This window comes from Heteronotia binoei, chromosome 4 (assembly GCF_032191835.1).
Source record: "Heteronotia binoei isolate CCM8104 ecotype False Entrance Well chromosome 4, APGP_CSIRO_Hbin_v1, whole genome shotgun sequence".
In the NCBI taxonomy this organism is placed as follows: domain Eukaryota; kingdom Metazoa; phylum Chordata; class Lepidosauria; order Squamata; family Gekkonidae; genus Heteronotia; species Heteronotia binoei.
The window spans coordinates 148962742-148978416 of NC_083226.1; the positions used below are offsets into that span (position 1 = coordinate 148962742).

At 39.8% G+C, this 15675-nt stretch overlaps 1 protein-coding gene across 1 annotated transcript in view; it reads right to left on the minus strand.

Moving 5' to 3' along the window:
* Positions 1-1513: 1513 nt before the first annotated feature.
* Positions 1514-15675, minus strand: part of ITGA2 (integrin subunit alpha 2) — a 111225-nt gene continuing 97063 nt past the window's right edge. The window contains exons 23-30 of the mRNA XM_060236007.1: positions 15486-15569; positions 14725-14827; positions 10912-11022; positions 10080-10184; positions 8559-8672; positions 7541-7630; positions 3956-4072; positions 1514-1937 (exon numbers count right to left, since the gene is read on the minus strand). Coding sequence (XP_060091990.1) covers positions 1848-1937; positions 3956-4072; positions 7541-7630; positions 8559-8672; positions 10080-10184; positions 10912-11022; positions 14725-14827; positions 15486-15569 — 814 coding nt within the window. The 3' untranslated portion in view covers positions 1514-1847. The remainder of the gene's footprint in view (positions 1938-3955; positions 4073-7540; positions 7631-8558; positions 8673-10079; positions 10185-10911; positions 11023-14724; positions 14828-15485; positions 15570-15675) is intronic.

A 15675-nucleotide genomic window follows, 5' to 3' on the forward strand; every position in this document is an offset into this window, starting at 1 on the left:
AACTACCCTCAACTTGGAGAGATTGTAGAAAAGCAGCCAGTCCTAACATTCAACATGGAAGCAACTCTAGAGGCACAACTATTACCTAGAAACATACCTGAAATAGTCCCTGTGCATTATTTTGGTGTATGAACATATGTCAACACATCAGTTCATAAATACTTGGTTGGGCAAGAAACTGTAAACAGTCTTTCTTTGTTATGAAAGACAGTTTGCATCACTTATCACTTTAAATGGAAAACTTTAATTTCCACTGGTCTGATGGGGCTGGGGTGCTCACCAAGCTGTTGCGGGGTAACTTTGGGAAGCTTCTGTTGGAAGTCTTGTAATGTCTGCCTTTCAGAGCCTGCCTTTGGAGACTTCATGGGGGGGGGGGCTGCAAGTGTAGGGGGATGCTTGTCTTGCTTCCAGTGTCTTTGGGGGGGTGGTCTGCCCAGGTGAAGTTTCCCTGTGAGTTGGGTGTTACTGGCTTGTTCCTAAGCCACTCCATAGACTCCTGTAATAGGTGCTGTTTTTTTTCCAGACAGAGCACTGGGGAGATCTTTTTTTGGGGTCCATAACCAAGACCCCAGAAATTTAAACTGCACTCAATGTGGAGAGATTGTAGAAGAGCGGACAGCAAGGTGAGGTTCCCTGTGCATTTGATATGTGTAGCTTGTGTGTGTGTGGGAGGGTCTATTCTATACACTTTTGAACTGGTGCCTGACATTTTCCCCAAAAGCATTTTCCTGGCTTGACGTTAGTCCTATTGTGTTTGCAGTGCCACAGTGGCATTGGTTCAGCCGGGCACATTGCACTGGTTCTCTTGGTCTTGCAAAAATCCGCCCCCCCCTTTAGTTTCTACTGCAGAGATTCTCAGGGATTCTGTTCTGCTGGGCTTCTATTGCCCTTTCTTTTCTTGTTTCCCCCCCTCCATTGGAAACAATGGAGGATGAAGACATCTTCTTTAGGGGGCTGTAACTCAAACACCATAAATCCAATCCTCACCAAACCTGGAGGGCAGGTAGAGGAGAATCAGCTGGACATCCCCTGTGAGTTTGGTGTCTCTTGCTGGCACAGGATCTGTTTCATACACTCTTGAACCTGCACCTGTCATTTCCCCAGAAAGCACTTTTCTAGGGGCACCTGCTTTGGTGGGCCATAACTCAGACTCTGTAAATCCAATTCTCACTTGGAGGGCAGGTAGAGCAGAGTCATCCTGAGATCTTCTGTGAGTTTGGTGTCTCTAGCATGCTGCCGGGGGGGGGGGGGGGGCGCATTCTACCACATCAAGAACATCATAAACCAAACCAGTTGGTTTAGTATCAAATAGTTCATGACTGTCCGTGGTCTGTGAACCAGGTACACAATGAACTGATATAAAACACATTTTCCTGGCTTGTGCCCTTCCCTACATGTTGCATACCTAAACGAACTGTTCAAATCACAGGCTTAAGGATAACATGTCTTTCTGTGTTGTACCAGTGACTCTTCCTTGACCCGCCCAACCACAAATGATACAAAATACCACAGATTTTGTGACACAGTTCAATATTTCTGCCTCTGGTCCTGCCAATTCAGAAATTCTTATAAAATAATACAAATGTACCAGGAAACACCCCCCTCCCAATATTTTAATCCCTGTAAACAAAACCCCAAACTGACCAGCAGTTATTTGTAAAAAAAAAAAAAAAAGGTCTGTGTAAAATATTTCCATCTATAAAAAGCATAAGACAATTTCAATATTAGAAAAAAAAACAACAAGAGAGGAGTAAACCGTTACAGTAATCTGATGGAAAGCATAGTGTGATGGAAAGCACCATTTGTGGCTCAGTAGGTTGGCGCACACAGTCTTGGTACTGCTAGATTCATTCTGTCTCCTTAGTGAGTTCTGTAGCTTCATCCATATCTTCTGCATCCTTTGCCATTTTCTCATATTTTCTTTTGAAGAAGCCGAACTGTAAGAAGTTTTCAGAAGTAATCTTAATACCAAAATGCTAGAAGGACTCCTAGATTATATCCCTAACATCTTCAATTTAATGGTCTCAGGAAAGGCATTACTCTGTTAGAGACTTTGCATGGCCACTGCCCATCAGAGATAACAACAGGGCCAAAGCACTCACTTTATGAGGTAGCACCAATTTTTTTTAATACCATATATCAGGCTCTGGATCTGAGGAATATCCAGGCATCCTTCACACACACTGATCAAGTGCCATTCAGGATTAATGCTCTTATATGTTAACTGTTACATTTTAAGATGTTTAATTTTTTACTTTCTTTGTGTAAATCACTTGGAGAACATCTGGTGGGAAAGAAGTACAACCAGATATTACCTGCTTTATGTCTTAGATACAGTGATCTGGAAGATAGCGACTGGATTACCATTGAGCACGAATCACAAAACAGATGTCCCCATGGCAATAACTTCACATGTAATATGAAGACCATGACTCCATTATTAGTCAGGACCAGAAAATATGAAGGTCCTACTGATTTAGTACAGGTGCTTCTGGTACAATAGTCCATATCTCAGATGCCTTGTCTGTATTTCATGATCCCTCACGGCTACTATAGCATCACTAATATGAATTCATTGGAGCTCACAAGCTAAGCAGACTTGGTACTTGGATGGGAGACCACCAATGAAGACTGGAGATGCTCTGTAGAGGAAGACAATGGCAAACCACATCTGCTTATCTCTTGCCTTGAAAACACCTTGAGATGGAACTTCATGAGGTCACCATGAATCAGTTACATTTGTTTTCCCCTCCTGTTGCAGGTATAAAGGTATAAAGGGAGAAGCCAGGATGCAAAAGTTTGGTAAATAGTCTCAGCTTTGGATAAGGCACTCACTGAATCCAGGATAAGTCTGTAGTTTTGTTTGTTGGTTGGTTTATTAATAGTTGTACATCTGTATTGTGGCAATCCACTTGGGATCCACTTAAGGAGAAAAGCAGAGTACAAATATTTAAATAAATGAAATGAACAATGTCCTAGGGAGTATACAGTCAGGGGAAAGTATGCTTATAAGTTTGCTGCACCCAAGATTGCTGAAACCTCTTTTTTCCAAAGAGGAAGAGGAGGAGGATTTAAACTCCACCCCTCACCAACGTTCCCGCTAAGCTGCAGAGTCTTGTGAGCAAAAACTATTTTGTGAGCTACTGGCATTAAAGTTGTGAGCTACTGCATAAATTATTGTGCTTTAGGGCCATTTTTACTGAGCTAAGACAAAATTGTGTGAGCTGGAGGCTAAAAATCTGTGAGCTAGCTCACACTAATTCATCTTAGAGGGAACACTGCCCCTCACTACACAAAGAAGTCTCAGAGCAGCTTACAATCAATCACCTTTCCTACCTCTCCCCACAACAGACATCCCGTGAGGTAGGTGGGACTGAGAGAGCTCTGAGAGCTGTGACTGACCCAAGGTCACCCAGCTGGCTTTCTGTGGAGGAGTGGGGAATCAAACCTGGTTCTCCAGATTAGAGTCTGCTGTTCTTAACCACTACACCAGACTAGCTCTCAGTCCCTTTGAGTTACCTTATTGGGACAAAAGACAGATTAAATATATTAAAATAGATAACAAATTAATAAATGCTAGCTATGCATTCAGGGAGCCCCATGGGGGCAGAGTGGTAAGCTGCAGCACTGCAGTCCAAACTCTGCTGACAACCTGAGTTCGATCCCAGCAGAAACTGGGTTCAGGTAGCTGGCTCAAGGTTGACTTAGCCTTCCATCCTTCTGAGGTCAGCAAAATGAGTACCCAGCTTGCCTGGGGTAAAGTGTAGATGTCTGTGATAGGCAATGGCAAACCACTCTGTAAAAAGTCTTCCATGAAAACAACATGATGTGACATCACCCCAGAGTCAGAAACGACTAGTGCTTGCATAGGGGACTACTTTTACCTTTTTATGGATTCAGGAAATGAGAACCTCTGATTTGATTCAGATAAAAAAAGTCCTAAATATGTACTTACTTTCCATAAAGCAGCAACTAGTGCTATCAGCAAAAGAAGACCTGCCAGGATGCTTCCTATCACGACTCCAACGGGCACTTCTGCTTTTGCATCAGGCTTTATTATTGTGACTGGGATCTGCAAAGAAACAATGCCATTTGTCACCAAATGAAAAGTGCTTCTTATATTAAAGCAGTATTTGCTATCTGCATGCATACCATGTGTATTGGAGGAAAGCGATGTGATGACTGATACAGTTCCATCGGTTAATTCATTGTCTTGGACTTAGAAAGTCTGGGACCAATGGATAAGATAAAGACAGCTCTAGTGTAGACAGAAGGCATTTCCATTTACACAGGGAGGACTTCTGATTTCCACACTGGAATGAAGCGTTCACTTACTCGTAAGAGTAACACTTCTGGGAATGCAGAGGGAAGGAAGTGACAATAAGAAAATCCCATTCCGCAAACAGGGTTTTGCTCATGATTCTTGGGAACAAACAGCTTTCATCTGTCTTTTATTGCAGAATGCTGCAGGGTCCTTATTGGAAGAGTGTAGAATTCTGTGGGGCTTGCTCAGTAGTTCAGTTCCTACACATAGCTATGGCTCCCACAGGCTAGCAAATCTGAAGTGAATGCCGAATTTAAAGAGCTGCCCCTTTTCTGTCCTCTCCCCCAAACAGTAAGATATTAACTGAGACACTGGCCAATTTTTCATACTCTGATTAGAAATACAGATGTGCTTGCTGGCTTTCAAAGATATTTAGACCTTTTCAAAAATATATGAAAACCCAAAATGAGCTATGAAAATTTGGAAGAACATTTTCTTTTTAAGTGTAGGATGCATAAAGAGTTACAATGAAACTGACTGATGTAATTTAAACTCATGACTTCTGGGAGCTCCACCCTGAAACCACTCAGATATTTGATACTTTATTACTGGAATTGGTTTTTATTGTGCTGGTTTGGGTGTGGATATATCTATACATTTCATCGTGGCTGTCATCCCACATACTTTGCAACAGAACCAACTGGGATAATGATTTTAACAGGTGAATCAGTCTTCAAATGATAGCATTCCCTGACAGTGTGGGGGAAAATATATATATCGATTTCCTTTACTCAATGACTTTATAGTCATATAGCAGTTACATTGAACCAAATTAGCTTAAATTAAATAACTTGATTTTAACTCATTGATACATATGGATCTTTTTTTGTAAATATGTAGATACTCTTTTTTTAAAAAAAATGTTTCAATTATGTGTGTTTAGTTTTAAAATGCTATTTTATCATGTATGTTTTAAATTGTTAGCTGCCTTGGTGGCCCTTGGCAAGGACAGAAAAGGAGGATACAAATTTTGTAGATAAATAAATCCTGAAAGCCTTCAAATGTATTTTGCAGAACCTCAAACACCATGTAAAAACCAGGGAAGATGTTTAAGGAAATTTCAGCTCTTAACAAAAATATAGTGATTATTGGTTAGCAAGGCTTTTGGGTAGAAAAAGCCCAGCAAGAACTCATTTGCATATTAGGTCACACCCCCTGACACCAAGCCAGCTGGAACTGTGTTCCTCCTCAAAATAAGCCCTGGTGATTAGTTTATTAGCTGGGAGCTGGTAAACTCCTGCTGTTAGCCTCAGTCTCCTGATCTGGTAAGATTGAAGAATGGGAGCAAAAAATGGTCACCATCATTGAGATGCTCTATGAATTTCTCTTCCTAGTCTGTATGGTAGAAGACCACAGAGATTAGGACACAAGAGCATTGCCAGTTGGCCTTTCCTCTTACTTCAGTGTAGTAGCTGCTACACATTAACCAGAAAAGATTGGAAAGGATTTTTAAAAAATGATTTGGCTGGCTGCAGTTTGCTGGTCATAGCCATTTAAATCAGCAGCAAGGCAATGGTGGTGTACAATTCCAGTCAGGCATGGTCTTTTAGCTAAGTTTTTAAAAGCTCATTCTCCTTAAAAACTTCTTAAACTGCTCCCCTCCTCCCCAAACAGAATTTTGCAAACATTGTGAATGATTTTTTAAAAATGATTTTGAGGGTTTCTTTTAATAATCAGTTTGTAAGATGGGATGTACATATTTTTAAACGTAACAATAAAGCATTAAAAATGCAAGTAGTTGTGTTGCTGGCCTTAGAAGAACTCTTAAGCAACAGGACTATATGGAAGGGATCTTTGTAGGACCCCAAAGTAGTAGCAAGTTTTCAAAAAATCTGTACACGTCAAAGATTGCTCACTGCTTTCTGACTTCTAGTTGGTCCTCCTAATTATGAGGTAATGCCACTGTTGCAACACAGAAATTTGGATCAGCTTTTGGAGAATGAAGTTCTTATGGAAGTAAGATCTGTCAACAGCTTTGTGATTTGATGAACTTCCATGTTCAGGACACTACACATATAACTCCTAGATGCTGGACATTGAAAAAAACTGAAATTGTTAAAGATTTTCTATTCCATAGCTCCATCATCAACCATGGAACCAAATGGGAGACTGCAATCAAGAAATCAGAAGCCAACTGAGATTGTTGGGGTTTCCAAACCCTTTCCACTGCAGAAATAAAAGCAGCTACAGAGGAAAGTTTGAATGGAAAGATGCATCTTGGGTTAAGTATTTCCTTCCCTTCGACCTCAGTTTCCAATCAAATCCACAGCTACCTATGATTTCATAAACATTTTTAAAAAACTGTCACAGATCTATTCACACATCTCTTGTATCTTGTTAGCGCCAAAAACCAGTGCAAGATTAGGTGCTAACTGACGATTGGTGCAGACCTCTAGAACAGGGGCTTCAAACTCATTTGTTAGGATGGCCAGATCTGACACAAATGTCTGCTTTGTCTGTGCTGCAAGTACAAGGGTCTTCAGTCAATGGTGAATGCTTTCCTGAAAACCCATGTTCCAACCCATCCACAGAAGTGGCAACAGAGAGTGTTTCTAGGGGAAGCGAGTTCCAAACATGGGCACTATTACTGAGAAGGTGTGACTCCATGCCCTTATTTTTGTAAAGGCTGAACCACAAGATCAGAAGAAGTGGGGAGGATTCTATGAAGAGAAGTGCCTCATATGTATTCAGGTAGTGACCTACTACTTCTTTCCATAAGTAGGCTTTCCTTAGAGCCAGCCCCCTCTATAGTGTGGGAACTAAATTTGCATATCTTGTTTCCTGAAGCAGCCTTCCTTCCCACAGAGCTACCAGCCGGGACACAATGTCTCCAACCACTTTCCTTAGCTACGGTTTGGAAATTTCTGATTTCCTACACCTCTTTTTTTTTGGGTGGAGGGATTAATGTTTACTGGAGCCCCTTTGTACAAAGCTGGTTAAATAAAAAGTGTTCTAGAAGTTTTAAGTTTCCTTCCAATCAAAGTTTTGGCACATGACATTAACTGAAATGTTCATGGTAATCTTTGGCAGATCAAATCTGTTGAGTTTCCAACAACTTTAAAATACAGAAGATAAATTTTTACAAATTCAACTAACAGCAATTTAACATTTTTATAAGAGCACGGAACAGTTTTGTGGCATGTCATGTGGTTTTTTAATGGGGATAAAAAATGAAATAGCGTATCAAGATTGAAGATATAAAACAGTCCTACTCACTGATAAATTATTCTCTCGATCCACAAATATATCTGAGTCATATGTATCAATCTGTGCACTTGGAGATAACTGTAACATCTGGAAAGTTGACTACAATAGAAAAACATGGCAATTTACAATGAAAAAAACATCTTTAATTACATGGATGTCTTTCTCAACCTTCCACTAGATTTTAAAGAGTTGCCTATCTTTATTGTTCCATTTTTAAACCCATAACATATAATACACACAACCAACATTATACAAAACTGACAACTAGCCAAAAATCCAGTTACGAGATAGGAATGCCAACAGTTTCAAACATTAATAAAAACTGTTACTAGAACCAATAAAACTACAATTAACCAACTGCATAAGTAGTTAGTTACAAATTAAAGATATACAGTAAAAAAAATTAAAAAAGATGGGACCCAGTGGACTTTTTGTAGGAGAACGTCCATTAATTAAGTGTGGACACAATCATTTTGGACACAGTCAGCTGGAGCCAACTGTAGTAGTAAAAAAGAGAGAGAAATTATTCGATAATGTAACAGTTAAGACATTATAGAAAGGTAATGTCTAACTTTGTAATGAAAAAGTCCATAGTACTATATTGGTCCATCTTAGGAGCCAGTCAATATCGAATCCTTCAGGGATCTGCACTCCCTTCTGTTCGTTCTGGAACAACCAAAGTTGATACCAGCTAATCGCTGAAAGACAGATCAGTGGGAGACTTCTGGAGATCCTATGGATACCAGCTTGAGTTCCATGATGGAAGTGTAAAGGCAACATTGTGTGGCTTCTGTTCATTTAAGTGAAGTATGTTGCACATTTTTACCTTTAGCAGTTCAATAAGTTTTTTACAGTTTTAAATGGTCCATTCTTTGAATTACTTCTATGTCGGCATCTGTTATAATAGCTTCAATCTAGCCTTTATAATATTATTCCAAAAGGCAAGAAAAAGAGATTTCTTTACTGTGTTATTTCATAAATATGTAATACAGAATTAGTAACTCATTAAAACATGGATGTTACTCACAGCTGCAAATGTCCCATTCCAGATTCTGGTAGAAACATTAACATAATACTCAGCTTTCAGCGTGAGGTCTTTCAGCTTGCATGAAATTGTTTCACATATGACATTCTTGCAGTTCTTTCAGGCAAGGGGGAAAGATGATAATTTAGAATAGAAACACATTTTATCCTTATGTTATTGATGTTCACTATGACAATCTACATCTTGAATTTTTAAAAGGCATTAATAGTTTTCAGGTAAAAATTGCCTGCTCATCATCAGAACAGCCCTACTGGATCAGATAATCTGTCTAGTCCAGCATGCCAAATTTCACACAGAGGCTAACTAGATGAACCTGAAGACTCACATATTCCCTTTATTATAGTCTTCCCTTGCATCTGAAGAAGTATGCTGTAGTGCACAGAAACTTATGCTGGAATAAAAAATGTTGTCATACTTTTAAGGTGTCACTAGCATCTTTACTGCAATAGACCAAACCTCTTTGGATTTCCCAGCAGCTGGCATTTAGAGGAATGCCACCTCTGAACATGGATGTCCTGTTTAGCTATCAAGGCTATTGATGGCCATATCTTCCATGAATTCTTTTTTAAACTATCTAAAACCCTGTCAGTGCATCCCCACAGTGGAACAGTTATATCAGCACACATAGAAGCATCTCTCCCTGCAAAAAACATTTCCAGACTGAAGATTCCCACTCTACCCCCTGTTGAAAATAGTCCTCACAGAGGAGTATTCCAGCTACAATATGGATGTTTGTCCAAATGTTCACTGAAAGTAACACAGCATGAACAACACTGGCATTTGGATATATGTCTTATTTATACCTTGATTGGTGATACAGCAAGTAAAGAAGTGGACACAGATCTCTTTTATCAGAATTTGGATTTATTATGTTTAAAAGAGACCCAGAAAAGGCTGTAGTTCCATCAGGTCCTGATGTGGCTGGATGATTATTTGTTGGAGATGCGTTAGGCTGATCCTGCATGGAGCAGGCGGTTGGATTATATGGTCTGTATGGCCCCTTCCAACACTATGATTCCATGACATCTTTACTAATCCAAGCAAACCCTCCTGAAGGCACCACCCTGCATGCATTCTCTCCCACCTTTTGGCACAGCCTGCCTGAGGAAGTCAGGAAAGCTCCCATACTTCTATCATTTTGCAGAGTTCTGTAATTCCTAGTGCTATTGCCATTGTTCAGTAGTTGTCTGACTGCATTGTTTATAACTTGTAATCTGCCTTGAGTCTGACCAAGAAATGCTGATTATTAAATAAATAAATAAATAAATAAAGCGAAATTATGATATACCAGAATTTCCAACTGAATATCTTTCAGTGAATTCCATCCTTCAGGAGGCAGGGGCACAAGAGCAATCAGATTTACCGGGAAAAGGGGTTCATTTGCATGCGACACACTATACAATACACAGTACGTTCAGGTAGACTATAATTAATAACTCAGCCTCCCTGAATAACAATGCAGGAACCACACAAGTAGATTCTGAAGTCCTCAATCGAACTCACCAGTTGTTTCATAGCTTTGAAGTTTTCTTTTTGGAATGACACATCATAGGCTTGCTCTCCTATTCTAAGTGGATTGATCTTTGCATCACAGGTGACAATACTGCCCTAGAAAGATTATGCAAAATTTCACATAAAGGAGAAGGGAATTTTGCATAGAGGACTGTGTAACATACAACTTTGCTACGATTCCACAGAATGCATTAGACAAAATATTTGAAGTCCATGTATTTAAATCATGTCAGTACTGCTGACAAAGACCTGGCTGACAAAAATTAAAGAAGCATACTGATACAGGTAAAGGTAGTCTCCTGTGCAAGCACCAGTCATTTCTGACTCTGGGGTGGTGCAGAGTGGTAAAACTGCAGTACTGCAGTCCAAGCTCTCTGCTCACAACCTGAATTTAATCCCGGTGGAAGCTGGGTTCAGTTGGCCGGCTCAAGGTTGACTCAGCCTTCCATCCTTCTGAGGTTGGTAAAATGAGTACCCAACTTGCTGGAGGTGAAGTGTAGATGACTGGGGAAGGCAATGGCAAATTGCCCCGTAAAAAGTCTGCCATGAAAACATAGTGATGCAACGTCACCCCAGAGTCAGAAACAACTGGTGCTTGCACAGGGGACTACTTTCACCTTTTTACTGATACAGGGCCAACTAAAAGTGTCCCTGTTTTGCAGTCCCAATTATATTCTGGAAAGGTCCTTAACCAACAGTGCAATATCAAACATTAGACTGCAGGTGTAGACTATTGCATCATTATTAGTTCTTGCTGCACTGCTTTGGTCTCATACCACTTACATTATACATGGTAAGTAATGCTAATAAACCATGACTTCACCTGACTGATATGAACTGCAGTAATATACATCAATGGATTGTTCCCTTCAGTGTGTTTTGGAATATGTATTTTCAAAGATGCCATATTCACTGGAATACTTCCTCTTGTTACCTGGAAAACAGACATCTAATTAGATAAACACTGGATGAAAAATCACACACACGGGCCACTGGTTCTAAGCATCCTATACTGTGAACTTGTTTTCTGTTAGTACAGCACAGTGTTAAAAATGAAGTTTTTAAATTGTAGTCTAATCTTGTAATGGCCTTTGGCCACATCCAATAAAATATATATCTACCATACTATGTAAAAGCCGCCCTGAGCCACTTGTTGGGAAGGGCGGGATAGAAGTCATAAAATAAATAAAATAAATAAATAAAACACGAATTGCAGCCCTGACCTGGATAGCCCTGGCAAATCTGAGCTTTTGAGATTTCAGAAGCTAAGCAGGACAGGCCCTGGTTAGTATTTGGGTGGGAGACCACCAAGAAATACCAGAGTCATGATGCAGGCAATGGAAAGCCACTTATGAACTATCCTTTGCCTTCAAGCCCCACTAAAGGTCACCAGAAATCAGCTTGAGTTGATGGCAAACGCCTTCCTTGAATTACAGAAGATGACAACTAAAAACAGTCAACAGTGCAAACCATTAAGCAAGCTTCATCCTATCCAAAAAAGCAGGAGTATCTGTTAAAAGTGTTCCATACTGCAAAAACAAGTGATGTTACTAAAAAGCATGACTTTCAGGCACAACTTTTATGTAGATTTTCTTCAAAGCCAAGGCAAATGAAGTCACCATATGGGTAACATGTGGGTCTATCTGAATATTTTCTCCACAACTGTACATGAAGGCAGTTCTGCTAAAATATCAACAAGAAATCTACATCTGGGTTCCAAATACAGAGGGCAGTTTAACATTTAATGAGGAATATCCTCAGCCTCCAAATATACATATACCGGGTAACCTGTATTGTCCTGATAGCATAGCTGACTGCATGGTTTGAAAACAAATATTAGCAAAGTTTGATCTTAGGTTGTAAAATGGGATATTGGACAGTGGGCTTTGTTATGATCCACTTTAAACAGTTTATACCAGAAAGAAAATTTGGAACTCGGTATTGTATTCTTATCAATCAAGGCATCAAAACTGTATAACCAATTGAGGAGTTTTGGACTAATATGAAGGAAATCAATCTTGCATTGAAACTGTATCAGAGCAAAGCAATAGCCTAACTCCAACTATGACTGCTTTTAACTTGTAAGTTGCTGTAATTGTTATGGCCAATGGCTTTACGCAATAACTTTTTTTACTACTACTACTACAAATCTGAGGCTGGAATATTTTATTAATTACCAATCTGGAGACAGGTCAAAATCTTTTTCTTTCAAAAATCCTGGTATTGCCTAAGGGTGCCCTGGCTGCCTCAATATGGCCTGAACTCAGCTTCTCTCAATAAAGGTCTAGGTGCACACAGCTTTCATAAACTCTTGGTGCAAGTAGATGAAGTCTCCAGCCTCCCATTTCTCAAGGCAATGCTTCACCCTTCTCCAGGATGGCAAAACCTGGATCACCTGATATAATAGCACTGTCAAAAGGGCTTTTTTATAGCAGGAACTCCTTTGCATATTAGGCCACACATCCCTGATGTAGCCAATCCTCCTGGAGCTTACAGTAGGCCCTGTATTAAAAGCCCTGGCTACATCAGGAGTGTGTGGCCTAATATGCAAAGGAGTTCCTGCTACAAAGAAAGCCCTGATTATCAATGCAAAGTACCAAATATGAGAAATAAGCAAGGACCATACTGAGATATAATCAATTCAATGGACAGTTTTGGAGTAAAGATAGGAATAGATGCCTTAGGAGTTGTCAGACTTACTACCATGGAGACTGTGTAGTTGACAAAGGGATAACAGTTCCAGGAATTTAAGGCATGTTTTATTAATAACCAAGTCTTGGGGATGTTTTAGCCAGGTTAAAGGCTTATACTGCAACCTAATTATTAATTTCAACTAAGGGACTGAAAGAACCAGTCCCTATCTCTGAATTAAAATTCCACATAAGATTGCATGGTTCTTGGAAAATTATTGGTCTAAATGATCCAGAGCAGCAGAAAGTTTGACTGAGATGTTTTTGGAACCCTGAAGTTTAGAAAGTTTTGGTCAGAAGTAGTTATTAATCCAAATTAAAGAACCTATATGTTTACATAGAGTCAGAAGAACCTGAAAAAAGTCCTGACAATGTCCACCTTTAAATCTATTGAAAGGAAATTAGCTAATCCCCCACTACCTTGCCCCTTAGGGAAAGTTTTGACTGCTGGAACAGTGAAGACAAGATACCTTGAAGGGGGGGAGGGTTTAGATTCTAAGGAACATGTTTCCCACAAGCAGAGAACATCAGTTTTTGCAAAAATGGGGGGGGGGGGGATTCTGTGTCATGGAGTTTATTCCCACAGCCCATGAGATTCCAAGACAGCAAACACAGTTGTCAATCTATGTTCACAGTTCCGATCACATTATTTTTGGTATCTGTAAAGATGCACCCATTTTCAAGTAAATATAAAATCTGCATTACCAGATGGACTCTTTGCTTAGCTTAAAATCTTCTTTAAAAACTGAATTAAACAAATCTTGTTAGGAGGTTGAGAAAAAAAATATATTTTTGAAAGGGACAAGCCCTTCCCTACTGAGGGTTGCATCCAGTGTTTGAAATGTTCCTGCAGAAGGCTGAGTTAAAAAAAATACTTTTGGTGAAGCAGGAGGGGGTATAAGAGAGAAGTTACTACTTTCAGTCTCACAAGCCTGGTCCTCAGCTGCCCATGTATATCCATGATGTCCTTTTGCACAGCAAACTGGAGATGATAGTTTCAACGATGGAGGATAGTTTCAACGATGAGTACTAGGCATCAATGTCTACTAGAGAAAACCTGCAGATTCAGAGGCAGTGTACTTTCTGAATACCAAACATGCAAACTGGAGAGCCAGTTTGGTATAGTGGTTAAGTGTGCGGACTCTTATCTGGGAGAACCGGGTTTGATTCCCCACTCCTCCACTTGCACCTGCTAGCATGGCCTTGGGTCAGTCATAGCTCTCGCAGAGGTTGTCCTTGAAAGGGCAGCTGCTGTGAGAGCCCTCTCCAGCCCCACCCACCTTACAGGGTGTCTGTTGTGGGGGAGGAAGGTAAAGGAGATTGTGAGCCACTCTGAGACTCTTTGGAGTGGAGGGCGGGATATAAATCCAATATCTTCTTCTTCATCATCAGGAAGGGGTTTATAATAATAAATTCATTCCTTCCCTGGTGATTCCCCAAATGTGGGGTTCACCACTCAACTTTCCAGTGCAGAGATTTGGCTAGGCTGTTAGGTTGCTGAAAGTTGTTTTATATCAGCCACTTGTTCAGATGCTGATTATGCTGTTTCTTTCATGATTTCATTGCATTGTTTTTACTTTGTGAGCTGTGTATAGCAAGTCTCTGTAGAGGTAGCATATACATTGCCATTGATGGCTTTAAAAAGGGAGTAGTCAGATTCATGGCGGATAGTTTCAACGATGAGTACTAGACATCAATGTCTACTAGAGAAAACCTGCAGATTCAGAGGCAGTGTACTTTCTGAATACCAGTGCAACAATCTAAGGAAGGCCTTTGCCTCTGTGGGTTTTTTTTAGTGGCTCTACAAAGTAACTGATTGCCCATCTTATGAAGGAGGTTCCTAGACAATAGACAACCGATTTAACCCAGTAGCACATGTATTCTCTAAATAAAATAAACAAACAAATACATCATGCATTTGGGAAACAGAGGAACTGTTTACTAACCTTAACAGAAAAATTAAATGCTGGTCCAATTTCATCATAACTGTTCACAGTTGAAGGAACACTATGATTGGAATATACTTCATAAAAATTCATGCTGGTAAGCCTGAACAAAAAGTGTTATGAATTAGTATTTTTCAGAAATCTCATGCTTATGAGTTTCGTTTGTTTAAACTAACAGGATTACAGTCAATGTCCAAAACATGATGGATCTTATTCCTTTGTGAATACTGACATGCTCTTGAATTTGGTGAATGTCCTGACATTTTCCTGACTTTTCAAATAGATTCAGGTGGGATGCTAACAGTCACAGTGAGGTTGCTATAAACAGTTCATAACTGTCAACAACTACTCTTGAATGTCAAGCCATAAATTCTTCAAACATTCAATGAGCAATGGCATAACATAGCCACTGTGATGCAGCAGGTACAGAACCGGATAGTCCCATTTACATAAAAGTGAAGCATATTGGCTGACCTTGGGCCAATCATTCCCTCTCAACCTACTCTACCCCACAGGGTTGTTGTGAGGATAACATACAGGAGGGGAAAACCACAAATGACTTGGAGAAAAGATGGGATACATTCCATTCCTTCCTCACAACCCTAGGAATACAAGATTCAAAATGAGAAACTTCCACAGGTGTGTGAACAGTACCCAAGATTTTTGCTTCAAGTTAATGAGTCAAACTTTTATTGCACCCAAAAGGTGACCACACACCCTGACAGAATCACTGCAAAAGTTCTTTGTTAACCAAAGGCTACCTTGTTAAGCGTAGTTCTGCATCGTAACGCAACGGAACTGTTAGGTTGATCTGATTGTTTGTATCATCCTCTTCAATGCTTGCACTGCACAAAAAAGAACAGGTATTTTAATAAAACAACTGCATTTACAAACACAGTTTGTAACAGCAACAGTTAGCTGTTGCTAGAAGCTGCAGGTAACATATAGAAA